Consider the following 17,451-nt stretch of genomic DNA (forward strand, 5'->3'; position numbering starts at 1 on the left):
TATGTTTTAAGTCTTTGGTAAATGAAAGGTTCATGCAACAAGGATCATTCCGGAGTAGGAATACAAAATCAGGAATGCTGAGTAGCGTTCATACAAGTACAACGTGCAAACCCATATTCTAGATTATTTGTAAGTACTTAGAATATAAGTTGTCTTTTGGAATTCACTGAGGCACGTTATTATAAAAGTGAAAATTAATAACGTTCAATTGGAATATAAAACTGGTTTTGAAGGAATATGATAAATAAAGTTTTAATAAGATTGTTTAATAGTGAAGAGGATATTTTATATTATTGTTTTATAAATAAATTAACCAAATTAATTTATTTATTAAATTATCTTTTGAAGCAAAAATATCTTTTTGAATAAATAAATATTATCCTTTTTAAACAAAAATATCTTGTTGAATAAATCAAACCTACCGTTTTTATCATACACTTCATTCGGTTTTTTCATAGCTAAATTATAGGAGGTTTTGTTGAGGTTGTTGTGGATTGGTGAGCAAGCAAAGGAAGACACTCATGTCCTCCACTTGTCACTAGTTCTCCACTACTTGGAGACATGTGTACGTGGGAGTTATGGAAGGTGTCTAGTGACTTTGCTTCCTCTATAAATACATGCAATCTATCTCAACAAGTACAACAATTCTTGAGCATTATTATTCTAGTGAACAATTTATCTAATAGCGTGAGAGAGTTCCTAAATACTTCTTATATATATATATATATTCTCTTGTACGTTACGTCTTGTATTACAACTGTAATTGGGACTTGGGGCATTTGTGAGAGTTGTAACTTGTGAGGTAAAGGAAGTTTCAGAGTCGAAACTTCTGAGAGATTTGGGAACAAGTTCCGTTCTTGTGGAACTTGGTTTGGGTTGATTATTCACTTTGTAGAAGAGTTTGATTTACTTAGTGGAAATTTCGAAAAGCCCATATCACTGCTCTCCATTGTTTTACATTGTCTTAATTCCGCAAAAAGTTTACTATTTCATCCATTCTACAATTCACCCCCTTTTGTAGTAGCTATCTAGAATTACATTTGGTATCACAGCGGGAACTCAGAAATATTAGGCAACCTTGTTGAGCAAGTTCCTGGGAGGATGGCACACAAAGAAGAACGAGAATTTGGAAGTTCATCAATTCAAAGGCCTCCATATTTAATGGTAAGTACTCCTCGTATTGGAAGGACAAGATGGAGATCTTCACGCAATCAGAGAACTATCAGGTATGGAGAGTTATTCAATTAGGAGATTACGAAGTTACTAAGACAAATACCAATAACGAGGTAATCCCTAAGCCTTTGGATGAATATGAAAAATCTGATTTCAAAAAACTTGAATTAAATTCTACATCCAAAAAATATTTAATATGGGGACTTGGCCCTGATGAACACACACGTGTTAAGGGGTGCAAGACTGCCAAAGAAATTTGGGATTTACTGGAAGTAACACACGAAGGAACCTCTGATGTTAAACGTTCTAAAATTGACATTATGTTATCACAATATGAACGTTTCGAAATGGGTAATAAAGAATCAATTGAAGATATGTTTACTAGATTCAAAAATATTACTAATGAGCTAACTTGTCTTGGTAAGATTATTCCCATAGATGAATAGGTTCGTAAGGTGTTAAGGAGTCTTCCAGAGAACGAAAGATGGAGAGCCAAGGTGGCCTGGCAGCGGTTCAGGAATCCAAGGATTTCACTAAGCTCAACCTTGAACAACTTGCGGGTTCCCGAATAACCCATGAGATTCAAATGAACAATAGAACTCAAGAAATTGTCAAGAGTCAAGGACTAGCCTTAAGAGCTGATGAAGAATATGAGGAGAAGTCTGATATCGATGAAGAGGAAGCTGCTATGTTGGTGAGAAGGCTGAAGAAGTTCTACCGAAATTACAAATTTGCATATAAGAAGAAATTAAACATCAAGAAAAATCAAGACTCAAGAGACAAATCTTCTTGTCACAAGTGTGGTAGCACAAATCACTTCATCAAGGAGTGTCCTTTATGGGAATCCGAGAAAAGTAAAGGTAAAGAAATTGATCAAAGTAAAAATTTAAAACCGAACTTTTCTATAACCAATTTCAGGAAAGCTATGATTTCCACTTGGGGAGACTCAAGTTCCGAAGAAGAGGAATAGGAAAAAACTGATGAAGAAGTTGCCAATCTCTATCTAATGCAAAGCATGATGAAGAGGTATTTATTCAACCTAGTTATTTGAAATCGCTTTCAAAGGAAAAATTAATCTATTTACTATTAGAAACCTTAGATGACTATAAAGATATATGTCAAAAGCTGAGACAAGCCGAAAAGGCCACTGGAATATGTAGAGATCATGTCAAATATTTAAATAACTCAAGAAATGACGTACAAGGTAGATTATTTGAATTATTCGATAAAAACATCATGTTAAAAGAATCCCTTGAAAAAGTCAAAAGTGAAAACATAATGCTGAATGTTGAATTGACTCAATATTAAATGTTGTGCACCAATATCGATTCTTGCAAGTCCACCAAAGTTCCTTTAATCATGTTCAATACTGAGTTGGAACACATTAAGAAAGAATTAAAGGATACTAATGATAAAAATGAGAAACTGGAAAAGGATTTAGAAATTGCAAGAAGAAGTAGAAGTGCTATAAATATGAGTGTTCCTAAGTGGGTACAAGAAGCTCAAACAAAAAGAACAGAAGGTCTAGGCTATATCCACAAAAAGAAGTCCAAATACTAAGAAAAAGAAGTACTTGGATCTTCCTAGTGAGACCGTATGCATGTTTTGTGGTAAAAAGGAACACCGCAGTGAAGATTGTACTAAAAAAGCTAACCAGTACAATAAAAATATGAATTATGTTTGGCAGAAGAAATAAGATTTAATTATGTCAACACAGGAACCCATGAAAGAAAGGGTTCCTGCTACTAACTCTTAATTTCTTTTGCAGGTCGCAATGAGGGGGAACAACCAATGGTACCTCGATAGTGGTTGTTCCAAGCACATGACAGAAGATGAATCAAGATTTCTCTCACTGACGGCCTATAGAGGGGGAACGGTGACCTTTGGAGATAATAAAAAAGGAGAAATTGTTGCCATAGGCAAAGTTGGAAGGTCAAGTTCTCATGCAATTGATAACGTATTCTTAGTCGAGGGTTTGAAACATAGTCTACTCAGTATTTCTCAATTTTGTGACAAAGGAAACTTTGTAAGTTTTTCTTCCGAAAAATGAAGAATTATCAACAATGACACTGGGAAAATCATTTTAAGGAACTCGTAAAGGGAACAAATACACTGTGGACCTAAATACGGTTCCAAGGAACAACTTGACTTGTCTAAGTGTTGTTGAGGATGATCCGCTTCTGTGGCATAAACGCTTTGGACATGCTAGCCTTTCACTACTTGACAAACTAAGGTTAAAGGACTTGGTATCTGGACTTCCTTCTATTAAGGTCCTAAATGACAAAGTTTATGAAGCCTGTATAAAAGGAAAGCAAGTCCGATCATCTTTTAAATCTAAGGAAATGGTAAGCACCACAAAACCATTGGAACTTATCCACATGGATTTGTGTGGCCCCATGAGAGTTAAAAGTAGAAGCAGAAAAAGGTATGTTTTGGTCTTAGTAGATCATTACTCTAGATTTACGTGGGTCATATTTTTGCATAGTAAAGATGAAACTTTTGATATGTTTGTGACCTTCATAAATAAAGCTCAAAAATCATTAGGTCATCAACTAATTCACATAAGATCTGATCATGGCACGGAATTCAAAAATTCCAAGTTTGATAATTTGTGCAGAGAACAGGGAATAAGTCATAACTTTTCTGCTCCAAGGACACCTCAACAAAACGGCGTTGTTGAGAGGAAAAACATAACCTTGGAAGATTTGGCAAGGACAATGCTTATAGCAAGCGGGCGACCAAGAAATTTTTGGGCAGAAGCTATCAATACCACATGCTATATAATTAACAGGGCCATGCTTAGACCTATGGTGAACAAGACGCCTTATGAATTGCTGAAAGGAAGAAAGCCAAATATTGCTTATTTAAGAGCTTTCGGATGCTAATGCTTCGTTCACAATAATAACAAAAGAAACATTGGAAAATTTGATGAGAGGAGTGATGAAGCAGTCTTTTTAGGATATGCATTTAATAGCAAAGCTTATAGAATATACAATAAGAGAACTATGTGTGTAGAAGAAAGTATACATGTCATTTTTGATAAATCTAACATTTATAATTGTATACAGAACTATGAAAATAGAGATTTTGAAATTGGTCTCATCCGTTCGATAGACCAAGATGATGAAATAATACCCAGACGGCACCCTACAAGAGTTGTCGAAAATGGTGAACAGGAACTTGGTGAAAACAACGAAGTTCCTACTAATGATGAAGTTCTTGTTCCCAATCCTCAAGAAAAAGAGAATGCAGTAGAGCAACATGATGAAACAAATGCAGCAGTGGAAGAAGAAGCAACAGAAGATATCAACAGTCTAGTTCCTGCTCAAACATGCCAACCAAAACCATGGAAACATCAAAAGTCACATCCCCTGGATAAAATCATAAGTGACTTGAGCAAAGGAACTCAGACGAGATACCAACTAAGGAACTTTTGTGCCTTCAATGCATTCCTATCAATAATCGAACCTCGTAACCATAAGGAAGCCTTGGAAGATGCTGACTGGATAGTTGCCATGCAAGAAGAACTCAACGAATTTGAAAGAAGGTGTGGCATCTTGAACCCAAACCAAAAGTCAAAAAGTTATTGGTCTTAAATGGGTGTACAGGAATAAGCTAGATGAACACGGCACCATCATCAGAAACAAGGCAAGATTGGTTGTCAAAGGATACAACCAACAGGAAGGTATTGATTTTGAGGAGACTTTTGCTCCTGTAGCTAGATTAGAGGCTATTTGAATTTTGATTGCATTTGCTTCATTTATGGGTTTTAAACTTTACCAAATGGATGTTAAATGTGCATTTTTAAATGGTTTACTTAAAGAAAACGTCTATGTCGAACAACCCCCTGGATTTGAAAATCCAAATTTTCCAAACCATGTCTTTAAGCTTGATAAAGCTCTTTATGGATTGAAACAAGCCCCTAGGGCATGATATGAAAGATTATCAAAGTTTCTTTTAGAAAATGATTTTAAAAGAGGAAAAGTTGATGAAAATTTATTTCTGAAATCTAAAGGAACTCACTTATTAGTTGTACAAATATACGTTGATGACATTATTTTTGGTGCAACTAACGATTCTTTGTGTAAGTAGTTCGCTGACTTAATGAGAAGTGAGTTTGAGATGAGCATGATGAGGGAACTCAACTTCTTCCTTGGGCTACAAATCAAACAAACTGACGAAGGAATAATGATTCACAAGCAGAAGTACGTGAAGGATTTATTGAAAAAATACAATCTAGAAAACACAAAGATCAACCACACACCCATGGGAACAACCACAAGGTTGGACGAAGATCCCAAGGGAACTCGTGTGGACCAAACAAAATATAGAGGTATGATTGGTTCTTTGCTATATTTTATTGCAAGTAGTCCTGACATTTTGTTTAGTGTAGGTCTATGTACAAGATTCCAATCTGATCCTAAGGAATTGCATCTCACTACCGTCAAGAGAATTTTAAGATATTTAAAAGGGACGGAAGATATGTGTCTATTTTATCCAAGAAGTGATACATTTGACTTAAGAGGATATGCTAATGCTGACTACGCTGGAGATCTCGTGAATTGCAAGAGCACATCAGGTATGGTTCAATTTTTAGGATCTTGCATGGTTTCTTGGAGTTCCAAGAAACAAAATATTGTCGCTCTATCCACTGCTGAATCGGAATATGTAGCTGTCGCTGCATGTTGTTCCTAACTATTGTAGATAAAGCAACATTTGCGTGATTTTGGCATAATTTTGGACTGTGTTCCCATTTACTGTGACAATACAAGTACAATCTGCATATCTAAGGATCCATTCCATCACTCTAAGGTTAAGCATATTCATGTCCGACATTACTTTTTAAAGGATAATGTGGAAAAAGGCTTAATAAGATTAGATTTTATTTCAACTTAATGTCAAATTGCTGATATCTTAACTAAGCCATTGAGCAGAGATAAATTTGAGAAAATGCGTTTGGAACTGGGAATGCTACGGCTCAAGTGACTTTTGTCTTTGAACCCCTTAAGGTACATCCATTACAATGAACGTAGCTATGCTCACCCTTGTGTGCATAACACAGTTCAAATTACCCAAGGGGAAGGTCTGTAAAAGTATTCAAATTACCAAAAGTCACTTGTGTATATTGTTAATGCATTATGATTAATGAGCCATGTTGTTTCAAGTTCCTATTCTTAACTATATCAAACTCTCTGTATTCAAATCAAGAAAATTACCTCAAGTAATTTTCTAAATATATTTTTAATATTAATTCTTTTCTTATTTTTATCTTTATTTTCGATTGTTATCTTTATCCTTATCAAAATTCATAAAATCACAAACAGATTTTTTTTCTTTGTTAACCGTATGATATGTTATGCTTAACACAACTTATCTTTTTCTCTTTTGCAAATTTATCCTTTTCCACTATCTACCCCACTATCAAAATTACTCTTCCCAACATTCACCTTTTTATTTCTCCTCTTCAATACTCCATCAAAACCATCATCTCACCTCCATAAACCACAACGGTCATCTCTCTCCTCCATAAACCATCCATCTTCTTCATTCATCCCAAAACCATGAAGACAAACCTAAACACTCAACCAAAACCTAGCTCCTCATCCACTCGCAAACCCTCATCGAAACCAATGGAGAAGGAGTCTTCGCCGGAACCAGTTCCGATCTCAATTATTCATCCTCCTTCACCGCCGAAAAGGAAGGAAACCACTACAAGGGATGGAGATAAGAAACGTCATAAGGCACCCTCTGCTCCAAAATGGAATTACTCTCTAGGCTACCATATCAATTATGAATGGTGCGTTGAATGAAAGTTCTCTGAATTCCTCGATTTAGTTGAATGTCAAAATTGGGTATATTTGTTCCACAAATGTTCTAAATCTCCTGTTTATCCCAAATTCCTTTTTGACTTCAAAAAAACTTTTAAGCACAATCATGGAAAGAGAATTCAATTTGATGCCCAGCATTTGGGAACTTTGTTTCAAGTTCCTAACCATGGCCATTGTACGTATATTAAGCATAAACAATCAATTAAAATAGGAAAGTACAATGAATCTCATATCATCAAATTCATAGGGGGAAATCCGAGAGTTGTTACTTCACACCACAAAATTATGTCTCCACTTCACAAATTGCTATTCACCTTTACTTGGAGAGGTATTGTACCTAGGTTGCAAAAACGTAGTACAATTTCCCTTCTTGTTGCAACATTTATCTTTTGCCTTGCTAATAAAATTCAAAATTCCACATTTAATGATAGAACATCTCATCTTTTATGATGCAAAGGCCACAATTCCTTATGGTCCTCTTCTTACTGTCTTGTTTCAATCTTTTGGTGTAAGTGTTGAATCCGAAACCCCCACCTATTTGAAACCCGAAAACATTCTATCAAAAAATTCCTTGCTTAGACTAAGTTAGGAAATATAGTATGGGAAGATTCAATTTATACCCTATACGAAAGATGGAAAAAGGAACACCAAAAATGAGGGAAAAGAGGATAAAGGGAAAGCAACGGTTGAAGAGAGTGCAGGGGATATCTTTGAAAGTGAAGGAGATGTAAAATCCTTTGAGAGTGAGGGAGATGTGGCATCAACAAGCAGTGACTAAAAAAGGGAGGAAACAAAATCTGAGGGGGAAGAGAGCAGTGAGGACTCTATATGAGTGACACAAAAAAAAATCCCTTCTCCTGTTATTAGGAAAGGTACAAGAAAGAGTGTCAGGTTAGTCTCAAAAGGAAAACCAACTGCCCCTTCTTTTCCTTTTAAGCCCATTCATGTTGAGGATACAAGCTCCTCTGAACACACTGCCTCTAATTTTCACACTGCACAAGTTCCCTTAGAATCGAAACCCTCTCCGGTTCCTAAACAGCCTCCTCCTACACAGAGTTTTCCACCTTCACAACCCTTTGGTTTTGCTGCTTTTAGTGGAACAAGTGCACCTATTTTTGATATTCAACAGGTGAAGGCAGATCTTAAAGCACTATCCACAAATGTATGGAAAAATTGGATAAAATGACTCGAATGATGAAGGCTATTAGAGATTAGATACAAGATCATGTGAATAAAATGATTGAGGCGCATGACAATCGAATTGGAGCTACTGAAGCAAGGATGGAAGAGAGTCACAAGGAGATCCTTGAGACCATTCACAAGGTTGCATTTGAGGAAGTGGAAGAGAAGGACGAACCACCTGCATACCCTGCCCCGTAACCTATCATGTTTGATTGCTATTTGAAAATTTTTATTTTAGTTTGCAATATTTTCGTTTCTGTTAAAACACTTTATCTCTTTCTATTATGTTAAGGAACTTGGCTCATTAGGATTAATACTTGATGATATGCATGTTCACTAGTAGAGAAATGCTCATTTGCGTCGCACTTTTAGAGTGTATTTGCGTCAGGTCTAGGTGCGAAGCAAGTGTTCGCGACGCAAATGACTTTTAAGTCATTTGCGTCGCTCATTGGTGCGACGCAAATAACTCTTATTTACGTCGAACTTTTATAAAAGTGCGAAGCAAATGATAATTATTTGTGTTGCTTATTTACAAAAAACGAGTGTTATTTGCGTCGTTTTTTAATAAAAACGCGACGCAAATAGTGTTAAATGGTGAAGCGAATTCTAGTTATTTGCATCGCTTTTTTACAATATTGTGACGTTAATGAATCTTATTTGACAATTCAAAAGCGATTTATTTGCGTTGCTTGTTTGTTTAATGATCAGTGATGCAAATGATATATAAATATATATGATACAAAATAAAAAGTAAGAAGCAATAATAAAGAATTCAAATATAAATTTTGGCGGAGTTTCCTTTGTAATTTGGCCTACCCATAAAATTGGGAATGACGGCAGCATATCAAAAACCTGTCCAATAAATTTACAACTCAATTCCATTGACATTATAGTCATCATTCAACACAACCACCAACACCAACCCAAATTGTTGGTAAACAAAATACATACATTCATGTCAATCCTAACAAATAGAACAAGAGTCTAACAAGTAAATGGAGTTTTGTAAGTGTAGATCTAAAGTTCAACATTGCATACAAAATAGTCTGCCCAAATATCTCGAACCTCGTTTATCTCCTCATTTGTGTACGGTGTAGATTTTGAAAAATCCTAATAGCACAACACAAACAAAAGATCAGTGCAAAAGTTTAATCCAAGTGTAAGTACTTCAAATTGTATTTATTAAGTAAAAATGAAATATTTGACACCTCATACCGTAATAAGGTCCTCACTATTATGATGATATTGCATTATTTCGAACATATAACGCATGACGTAATAGCCACATTCACGTCCACCTAATTGTTGAGGACACTACATACATTATAACAATTAGTTCAATTTAATTGTTATACATAACATTATTAAGAAAGTATATTTTGGGTAAGGAATTAAGTTAAACCTGTCCCAAATGCCATGTCAATTTACTTCCCTTAGATTGTCCACCTAGTGTCTTGTAATTTCGAAAAGCACTACACATTTGAAATAAATAACATATTTGTGCAAATTATATAAAAGCATTAACCTTAAATAAATTCACATGACTCTGTAAACAAACAAACTTACTTTGTCATTGGAAACTTAATTGCCAAATTTCGCTTTTGCCTCATAGAATCAAATATGTAGACCTCACGCTTAGTCATGCATAATACCAGAAGAACCCAATGATTCCTACATAAATTAGACAAAAATTTGTAAATAATTAAGTATTACCAACATTTTTTTGCAATGTTTAAATAGAAAAAAAGTTCTAATTTTATACTTTTCATAGTATGGGCATAAGATGAAGTGCTTTTTTTTTGTTTTTCCATTGCATTTCTCATGTATAGTAGGACACGATCAGCATCACTATGCAAATAGGTCTCATCTCTGGACACATGAATCCAGTGGGAAACACATCGGCCGTATCGAGAGAATAATCACTCAAAGCCCTACATATATATCATGTAATAATATTAGAAATGGTAATAAACTAAAGTTTTTAGGAGGGTTGAAATTTGAATATCTTACATCATAAAAACTTGCAAAATTGAAATATTAAGCCACGCAAGAAATCATTCAAACACCTACACTTTTGAGTCAAGTTTTCCAACACAAAATCCACAAGAAAGGTTTTTTTTGGATTGGTGTTGGATTCTTTTGTTTCGTGACCACTATCAACCTCTTTTCTTTTGACTTGCACATTTTCTTTGGTCATTTCTCTATTGCCATCACTCTTGTTTGGGATGATTTCCTAATTAACAGTTAAGCAGATACATTTAAAAATTTGACTATATTTTTCAACTTCAAAATTATGTAATAATTGTTATAAATATAATTTACCTTATCATGCAGAAGGGAAACCAAGTGTTTCGGCCATTGTGTAAAAGTACCATTAGCATTCTTGAGTTTCTTTATGAATGCAGAAGGAACTGGGACTGGAACTTCTTTGAACTTATCATAATAATCATCAACACTTATCCTCACATGATCAGGTAGGAGGCTACTATGATGATCAAGGGTTAACTCTGGATAAAATGTACCTTCAGCAACAATGACTTTCTCAGAGTCAATCATCAACGATAGCTTACATGCAACCGGTTCCTTGTAGATAACCCACAAAATTATATCAAATACATGTTACGAAGTAGTAAACATTATAATGGAATTATGCCATAACAAAAATCAAATAAAGATTTTAAGATACCTGTATGTTTGCAAATGGATCTTGTATGTTTGCAAGTGGAGCATCACCACCACCTGAGTGACAACTACTACGATTTTGTGGAGTAGCCTGGCCTATGCTATTCAATTCCATTAATTTAGTTGGAATTTGAATACCCATCTCTTTAGCCAAAAACATAAACTTCTCTTGAACCATGAAATCCACTTTGGACTGCATCTCCTGTACAGTCTCATCTCGCACCCTTTGGGTTACTCTTACCTCTAATTCCTCCAACTCAACATCTCCAATTTGCGTACCACGTCGGCCACTACGCCGCTCTCCAGATCCCCATACAACTTTAATGCCAACTCCACTGCCAAATGCTATTGCCCGACCATAACAATCTTTTCTTCCAAGGGCACCGGCCAAGACATCATCATTCCTATTAGGAACAAATTTCCCTTCAGCTTGTTGCTTTTTCCAATCATCCTATACAAAAGCATAAAGTTAGTATGATTTTGTTGCAATATATGTACTTAAGAAAATAGATTCAACATCGAAATAAAGACTTTTCTATACACTTACAATGGATTCTTTCACTTCTTTTGTTTTCTGATCAAGCAAATAATGATTTCCCTTATCATCTTCTATTGATCTTGCTAAAAGCCAAGCATATGTCCTATCCGGCAAACTAGACACAACCGAAGAGCAAGATGAAGTAATAGATGATGAAGGAATATACCCTTTTCTTTTCCATACAATATCCATTTCACCATATGACTTGGCTCCTAAATGATGCGGGTATTGGTTGAAAGACTGGCTCTTTCTTGCCTTCTCACTTCTTTCCTATTTTAGAATCAAAAAAGGAACATTGTTAACATGCATCTTTATGACTTATAGTGACGTATATATATACATTTACACACCTTGAATTCATCCGTGCTATGCTCCTTTACAAAACTATTCCACACATCTGGAGTTATGAAATCATAAATTTCATAAGGTATTCTTTTGTCATCCGGCATTTTCTTAGTACAAGTGATCCAACCGCTAACCAATTTTGCTTTAAAATCTTTCCATCGCTGATCACAAGTGTGTAGGACCTTCTTCTTCTTTTTTTCATCTTCTTCGATATGAAACTCTCTCTAAATAATAAAACATTGCATTATTAATTGGTAAAACATTATCGATATCAAACAAAATCTTCCCACAAAGTGTCTTTTATTCCTTGTGGAACTTCTTATACATTAAATAAGAAATAAGAAATAATAATACCTTAGCATCTTCCCACAAAGTGTCTTTTATTCCTTGTGGAACTTCTTTCCAATCTTTAATCAATATAGACACCTTTGCACGACTTATTTCACCAACATGAGTTTTGTATTCTGTTACCCACTTTCCAATTGGCCGATAGAATTCATCCCATTCAAGCACTCTAGGAACCCCACTCTTCGATTTAAGGCCCTTTGAAGGACCTTTTGGCTTCTTTTTCTTCTTCTGAGAATCAAGCTTTGATGGTGATTGATTGTGTGGCTCATTTTCAACATTTTGCATATCCTCATCCTCCATTATTATTTATCTGCAATGTAGTAAACATTAAAAAAGAAATTATAAACATGTACATGTTAAAAAAATTCCATATTTCATACTTCATTCTTAATTTAGTAACATATTGTAACAAATAAATTAGTAACACATTGTAAGAAAAAACAATAACACAAAATTCCAGATTTCATACTTACTTAATTCTTCTCTTTTGCAACATAATATCCTTCATCATGATCTACACGTTTCAAAGTTGTGTCAAAATCATCAACTATTGGAGGGATGCTCCAAACAGAAGGTGGTGACTCATTAAATTGCTCATCATATTCTTCCTCATCAACCACATCTTCAATGCCAAGTATCCTTCTTTTTCCTTCTTAAACAACTGACCATTTACGATTAGCTGGGTCAGCCATGTAAAACACTTGTTTTGCTTGTGATGCTAATATAAATGGATCAGCTAGATGCCCTGGTCGACCAAAATTTACAAGGGTCAAGTTCCCTTGTTCATCTTTTTTTACACCACGACTAATATCAGCCCACTTACATCGGAATAGAGGCATCTTGAAATCAACATAGTCTAACTCTATTATTTCTTCAATTACTCCATAATAAAATTTCTTCCTATCCACTAGTGTTTTATCATGTTTACTAACAAATTCAGATGACAAACCTATTACTTTAACACCACTATTTTGCATTGTTGTTTTGTCATCTTGTCGACTAGTGTAAAAAGAATATCCATTGATGTCGTATCCCTCATACGAAATGACTTGACATTTAGAACCATATGCTAACCATCTCAATGTGTCAGATACATCATTAGGTGTGGTGGACAATTGAGACATCACTCGATCCTTGAACCATGTAAGGAATGAACAATTATGCTCCTTTATCAGCTGAAGATCAGTTTTGGAAGGGTATTCATTTTTAAGAAAAATCATGTGCTCATTCAAGTAAGGATGAACTTCACTAAGACTTTGCAAAACAAACAGCTCAGCCTTATTTTTCATATCACAGCCCATTGAAAACCTTTTTCTACCAACAATACCTTCACCTCCGAGCCTCCCATCATGTCGAGACTGTGGCAACCTAATTTTTTGTGCACTTGCAAGAAACTGAGCAACCCATGCTACCACTTCCTCAGCTGTTGTTCGTTGGACAATACTGGCTTCAGGTTTGGCCGGATTCATGACTTTTCCCTTTAAATCACCCATTAGTCGCTCAAAAGGATACATGTACCTCATACAAACGGGTCCAAAAAGTTTAATTTCCCGTACAAGATGAATAACCAAATGGGGCATCACGTCAAAGAAAGATGGGGGGAAATACATTTCAAATCGACACATTGTCTCAATTATATCTGCTTGCAAGTCATCTAATATACATGGATTTATGACCTTGCTACAAATTGTGTTAAAAAAGACACACAATCTTGTAATCGTATACCTCACTTGATCCGGCAAAATTCCTCGAATTGCAACTGGTAATAAGTGTTGCATCAAGATGTGATAATCATGAGATTTCATGCCAACCAATTTCAAGTCAGACATCGACACAAGTCTACGAAAATTTGAAGAATATCCCGCCCGGGACCTTTAAACCATGCAATGACTCACAGAAGCTTGTTTTTTCCTTTTTAGACAAGGTAAAACAAGCTGGGGGAAGATACCATCGTGTTCCTCGAGATTCGGGTGCCAACTCTGAACGACCCATAGCAGCCATGTCTTTTCTAACCTTAACTCCACCCTTTGCTTTCCTGGCATATTCAATAATGTTCCCACAATGGCATCACAAACATTTTTCTCAATATGCATTACATCTAGACAATGTCTAACTTCCAAATGTCTCCAGTATGGGAGAGACCATAGCTCGGACTTCTTCTTATAGCCCCCTTTTGATTTACTTTTGTAAGGCTTACCAAACTCATTTTCAATGTCTTTCACTCGCATATAAACCTCACTTGCACGTAAAGGGCCCCGAACTTCTCTCATCTCCACTTTTCCATTGAAACCCCTCTTATTCTTCCGAAAAGGGTGGTCTTCAGGAAGATGTCTACGATTATCAATGTATACGTGCTTGCCACAATTGTCTAGGCGCAATGCCTCCAAATCATCTTCACAAATGGGGCAAGGTTTTGTTCCCTTCACGGTGTACCCTGACAAATTCCCATAAGCTGGGAAATCGTTTATTGTACAAAAAATCATGGCACGTAAAGTGAAATTGGTTTTACTATATGCATCATACATCGAGACACCTTCATTCCACAACAATTTCAAATCTTCAATGAGAGGCGCTAGATACACATCAATGTCATTCCCAGGTTGTTTAGGCCCAGATATTAAAAGGGACAACATAATGTATCTAGACTTCATGCATAACCAAGGAGGCAAATTGTAGATAGTTAGAAGAACCGGCCAAGTGCTATATTGGGTACTAAGTGTCCCAAATGGGTTCATTCCATCTGTACAAAGACCAAGCCTCAGATTTCGATCTTCTTGACCAATGAATCAGTTGGATGTCTCATTAACCCATCTTTCTTCCTCCCATCAACATGCCATCTCAATAATTTTGCATTTTTTCATATGAGAAAAGTCACCTAAATCTCGATATAATTGGAAGATACCACAATGCCTTAGCTGGAGTTCGTTTCTTACACAACTCACCATCATCATTCATCTTATAACGAGAAACTCCACACCTTGGACACTCATGCAAATCAACATGCTCATTTCGATACAACATACAATCATTAGGACATGCATGTATCTTCACGTACTCCATACCAAGAGGGCACATAAGTTTCTTAGCCTCATATGTGGAGTTTGGAAGTTCATTCCCTTCTGGTAACATTTCTACTAAGGCTTCCAAAATCTGAGTAAAACTCTTGTCGGTCAAAGAATTGCTCGCATTTATGTTGAATAGCTTCATAATGCCACTAAGTTGTGTGAATTTTGTACAACCAGGATATAACGATGTCTCTGCAGCTCTCAAGATATTGTCATATATATGGGGATCATCTATGAAATGGTCTTCTACATCATGCATCATCTCAGTAATCCTATCCTTCTCCACTTCATCCTCAGTTCAACAACAATATCAGCAGCATCCATATCCTCACGCTGGTCTTCATTATCGCCATCACAACTACTCTCATCTTCCCTTGCAAAATAACTAGAATTTGCCTCATGACCTATGTTCTCACCATGCCATGTCCATCTTGTGTAGTTTTATTTGAACCCACGACAGATTAGATGATCCTTAATATCATCTATATCACGATACCCCCTTGAATTATTGCAGTCACAACAAAGACAAAGAATAATCTTTGATTTATTCTCTGTTTGGTATTTTAAGGCAACACTACTAAACTCCTCAATTCCACTTAGAAATCTTGTAGAATTTCGTTTAGCATACATCCAACTTCGATCCATTTTCACCCACTGTATAATGAAAATTAATTTTAAGATAATTGCTATATTTTCTAGCATACATAATTCCTTAACAATGAACAAGATTATAAGGCATATAACATTTTCATTCAAAGTTTATCTCATGTAAATGCAATGACATGATCCAATCAGGTCCTTATCACTCCAACCTAACCAATTCTTAAATGTCCTATCTCATTAGTAACTACTTGGTAAAGCTTTGGTTCTAAAGAAAATCCGGCAGCATTTCCTTATAGTTCTCCAAGCACACAATGTAGATAATCGAGTATCGACATATGTACCCATAGAACAATCGAAAAATAGTGTGGGATGATTTTCTTAGATCCAAAAACACTTCAAGTAGTTACAACCTAAATGAGATAGAACATTCAAGAACAGTCCCAAACCGGGGACTATTCAGAACTTACTCCTAATGAGTAAACCCTAAACGGGTATCTAAGCCAATGATGCAAACAATACCCAATTCAATTCTAAACCAACAACTTCCTAATTCACTTAAAATTCAAAAACAATACCCAATTCAGAAAACATACAGAGTTTGTAGCTCAAATAGTTGCCGGATATCACCTGACATTACGCCCTTCAGCCCAATGCTTGATAAAGTTCTGAGAAACAACTTTCAAAATAAAATCAAGAAATGTATTAAGGATGGTTGTGGCTGTCTCTAAATGTGATGCAGATCTGACTTACATCGAATCACTTGGGTATTATTGCAGGCAATTCCTTCCCAGCGATCACCACAAGGATCACGAAAACCATTCCAAGATGGTGGCACATTCTCCCAAATTGCTTTGAGGGATAATAATCCAGTAACTGCATGAGTGCATAATGAGCAACCAAATTCAATTTAGGGCTACAAATCTTTAAATGGATGGATTTAATTTCATCATTGCTGAACTACAAGGGAAAGAAGGTGGTCCAATATGTTAAGACATAGGAGATGGCATGCACACAACAGATAAAGAGAGGGAAAGGATTAAATAAAATGCAATAAAAATACAGTCTATATCTAGAAGGCTTCATTCACTTTTCATGTTTTAGTTGTCCTTGCCTTAAATCAGTTTTAGTTGTTCTTTCTTCACTTTCTTGGATGTTGGTACAGAAGGCCAGAAGTGAATCAACATTCACCTTCAATACTTAAAAATCTAAACTGAGCATTCTCTTTTAAGTGCTGAATTTGCTCATGTGAGCAACTTTTCATAATAATTCTACTGAAGATTGGTGACATTTTGTCCTTTTAATGGCCAGGGCACAACATATAAAAGCAACACCTTGTGTTATCCCATGCGAAGATAAAATCAGCAAGACAAAAGAATATAATGTTCTAAACAAAGATGTGGCATGCGAGAGAATTTTGGACATGGTATGCTTGCTTAATTGTTTGTTTGTATATGCTCAACTGGTTTGCTCTACCCTGAGGGGATAAAAATCATGTTTGCTCAGGAATATTTGTTTCTTCCTGTTATAGCTGAAAGACAGAATGAGCATTGAGGAATTGGAGATGCTAAGAGAGCTGCTAATCTTAGAGGGAATTACGTACCGCCCGAGTTCAATGGAAGACTTGATATCGGAATGTGAAACTGTCAGGTCAACTCTTATGTATAGAAGACCCTCCCTTTGTCCAACA

The 17,451-nt window shown here is 35.7% G+C and overlaps 3 protein-coding genes across 3 annotated transcripts; all 3 read right to left on the reverse strand.

Moving 5' to 3' along the window:
* Window positions 1-9,043: 9,043 nt before the first annotated feature.
* LOC110725921 lies at window positions 9,044-9,796 on the reverse strand. The gene is made up of 4 exons (XM_021905390.1): window positions 9,750-9,796; window positions 9,586-9,655; window positions 9,399-9,497; window positions 9,044-9,293 (listed from the first exon to the last, which is right to left on the reverse strand). Exons 1-4 carry the CDS (start codon window positions 9,791-9,793, stop codon window positions 9,201-9,203), a joined length of 306 nt encoding a protein of 101 aa, XP_021761082.1. The 5' UTR covers window positions 9,794-9,796; the 3' UTR covers window positions 9,044-9,200.
* Window positions 9,797-10,194: 398 nt separating this feature from the next.
* Window positions 10,195-12,396, reverse strand: LOC110732759. The gene is made up of 6 exons (XM_021912760.1): window positions 12,103-12,396; window positions 11,754-11,972; window positions 11,413-11,673; window positions 10,870-11,316; window positions 10,506-10,766; window positions 10,195-10,416 (listed from the first exon to the last, which is right to left on the reverse strand). Exons 1-6 carry the CDS (start codon window positions 12,394-12,396, stop codon window positions 10,195-10,197), a joined length of 1,704 nt encoding a protein of 567 aa, XP_021768452.1.
* A 353-nt stretch (window positions 12,397-12,749) lies between these two features.
* On the reverse strand, window positions 12,750-14,831 carry LOC110732769. Its single transcript, XM_021912772.1, has 2 exons — window positions 14,110-14,831; window positions 12,750-13,776 (listed from the first exon to the last, which is right to left on the reverse strand). The coding sequence occupies exons 1-2, from the start codon at window positions 14,829-14,831 to the stop codon at window positions 12,750-12,752; spliced, it is 1,749 nt and encodes a 582-aa protein (XP_021768464.1).
* Window positions 14,832-17,451: the final 2,620 nt, after the last annotated feature.

The sequence above is a fragment of the Chenopodium quinoa genome, unplaced genomic scaffold (genome assembly GCF_001683475.1).
Source record: "Chenopodium quinoa cultivar QQ74 unplaced genomic scaffold, ASM168347v1, whole genome shotgun sequence".
NCBI lineage: Eukaryota > Viridiplantae > Streptophyta > Magnoliopsida > Caryophyllales > Amaranthaceae > Chenopodium > Chenopodium quinoa.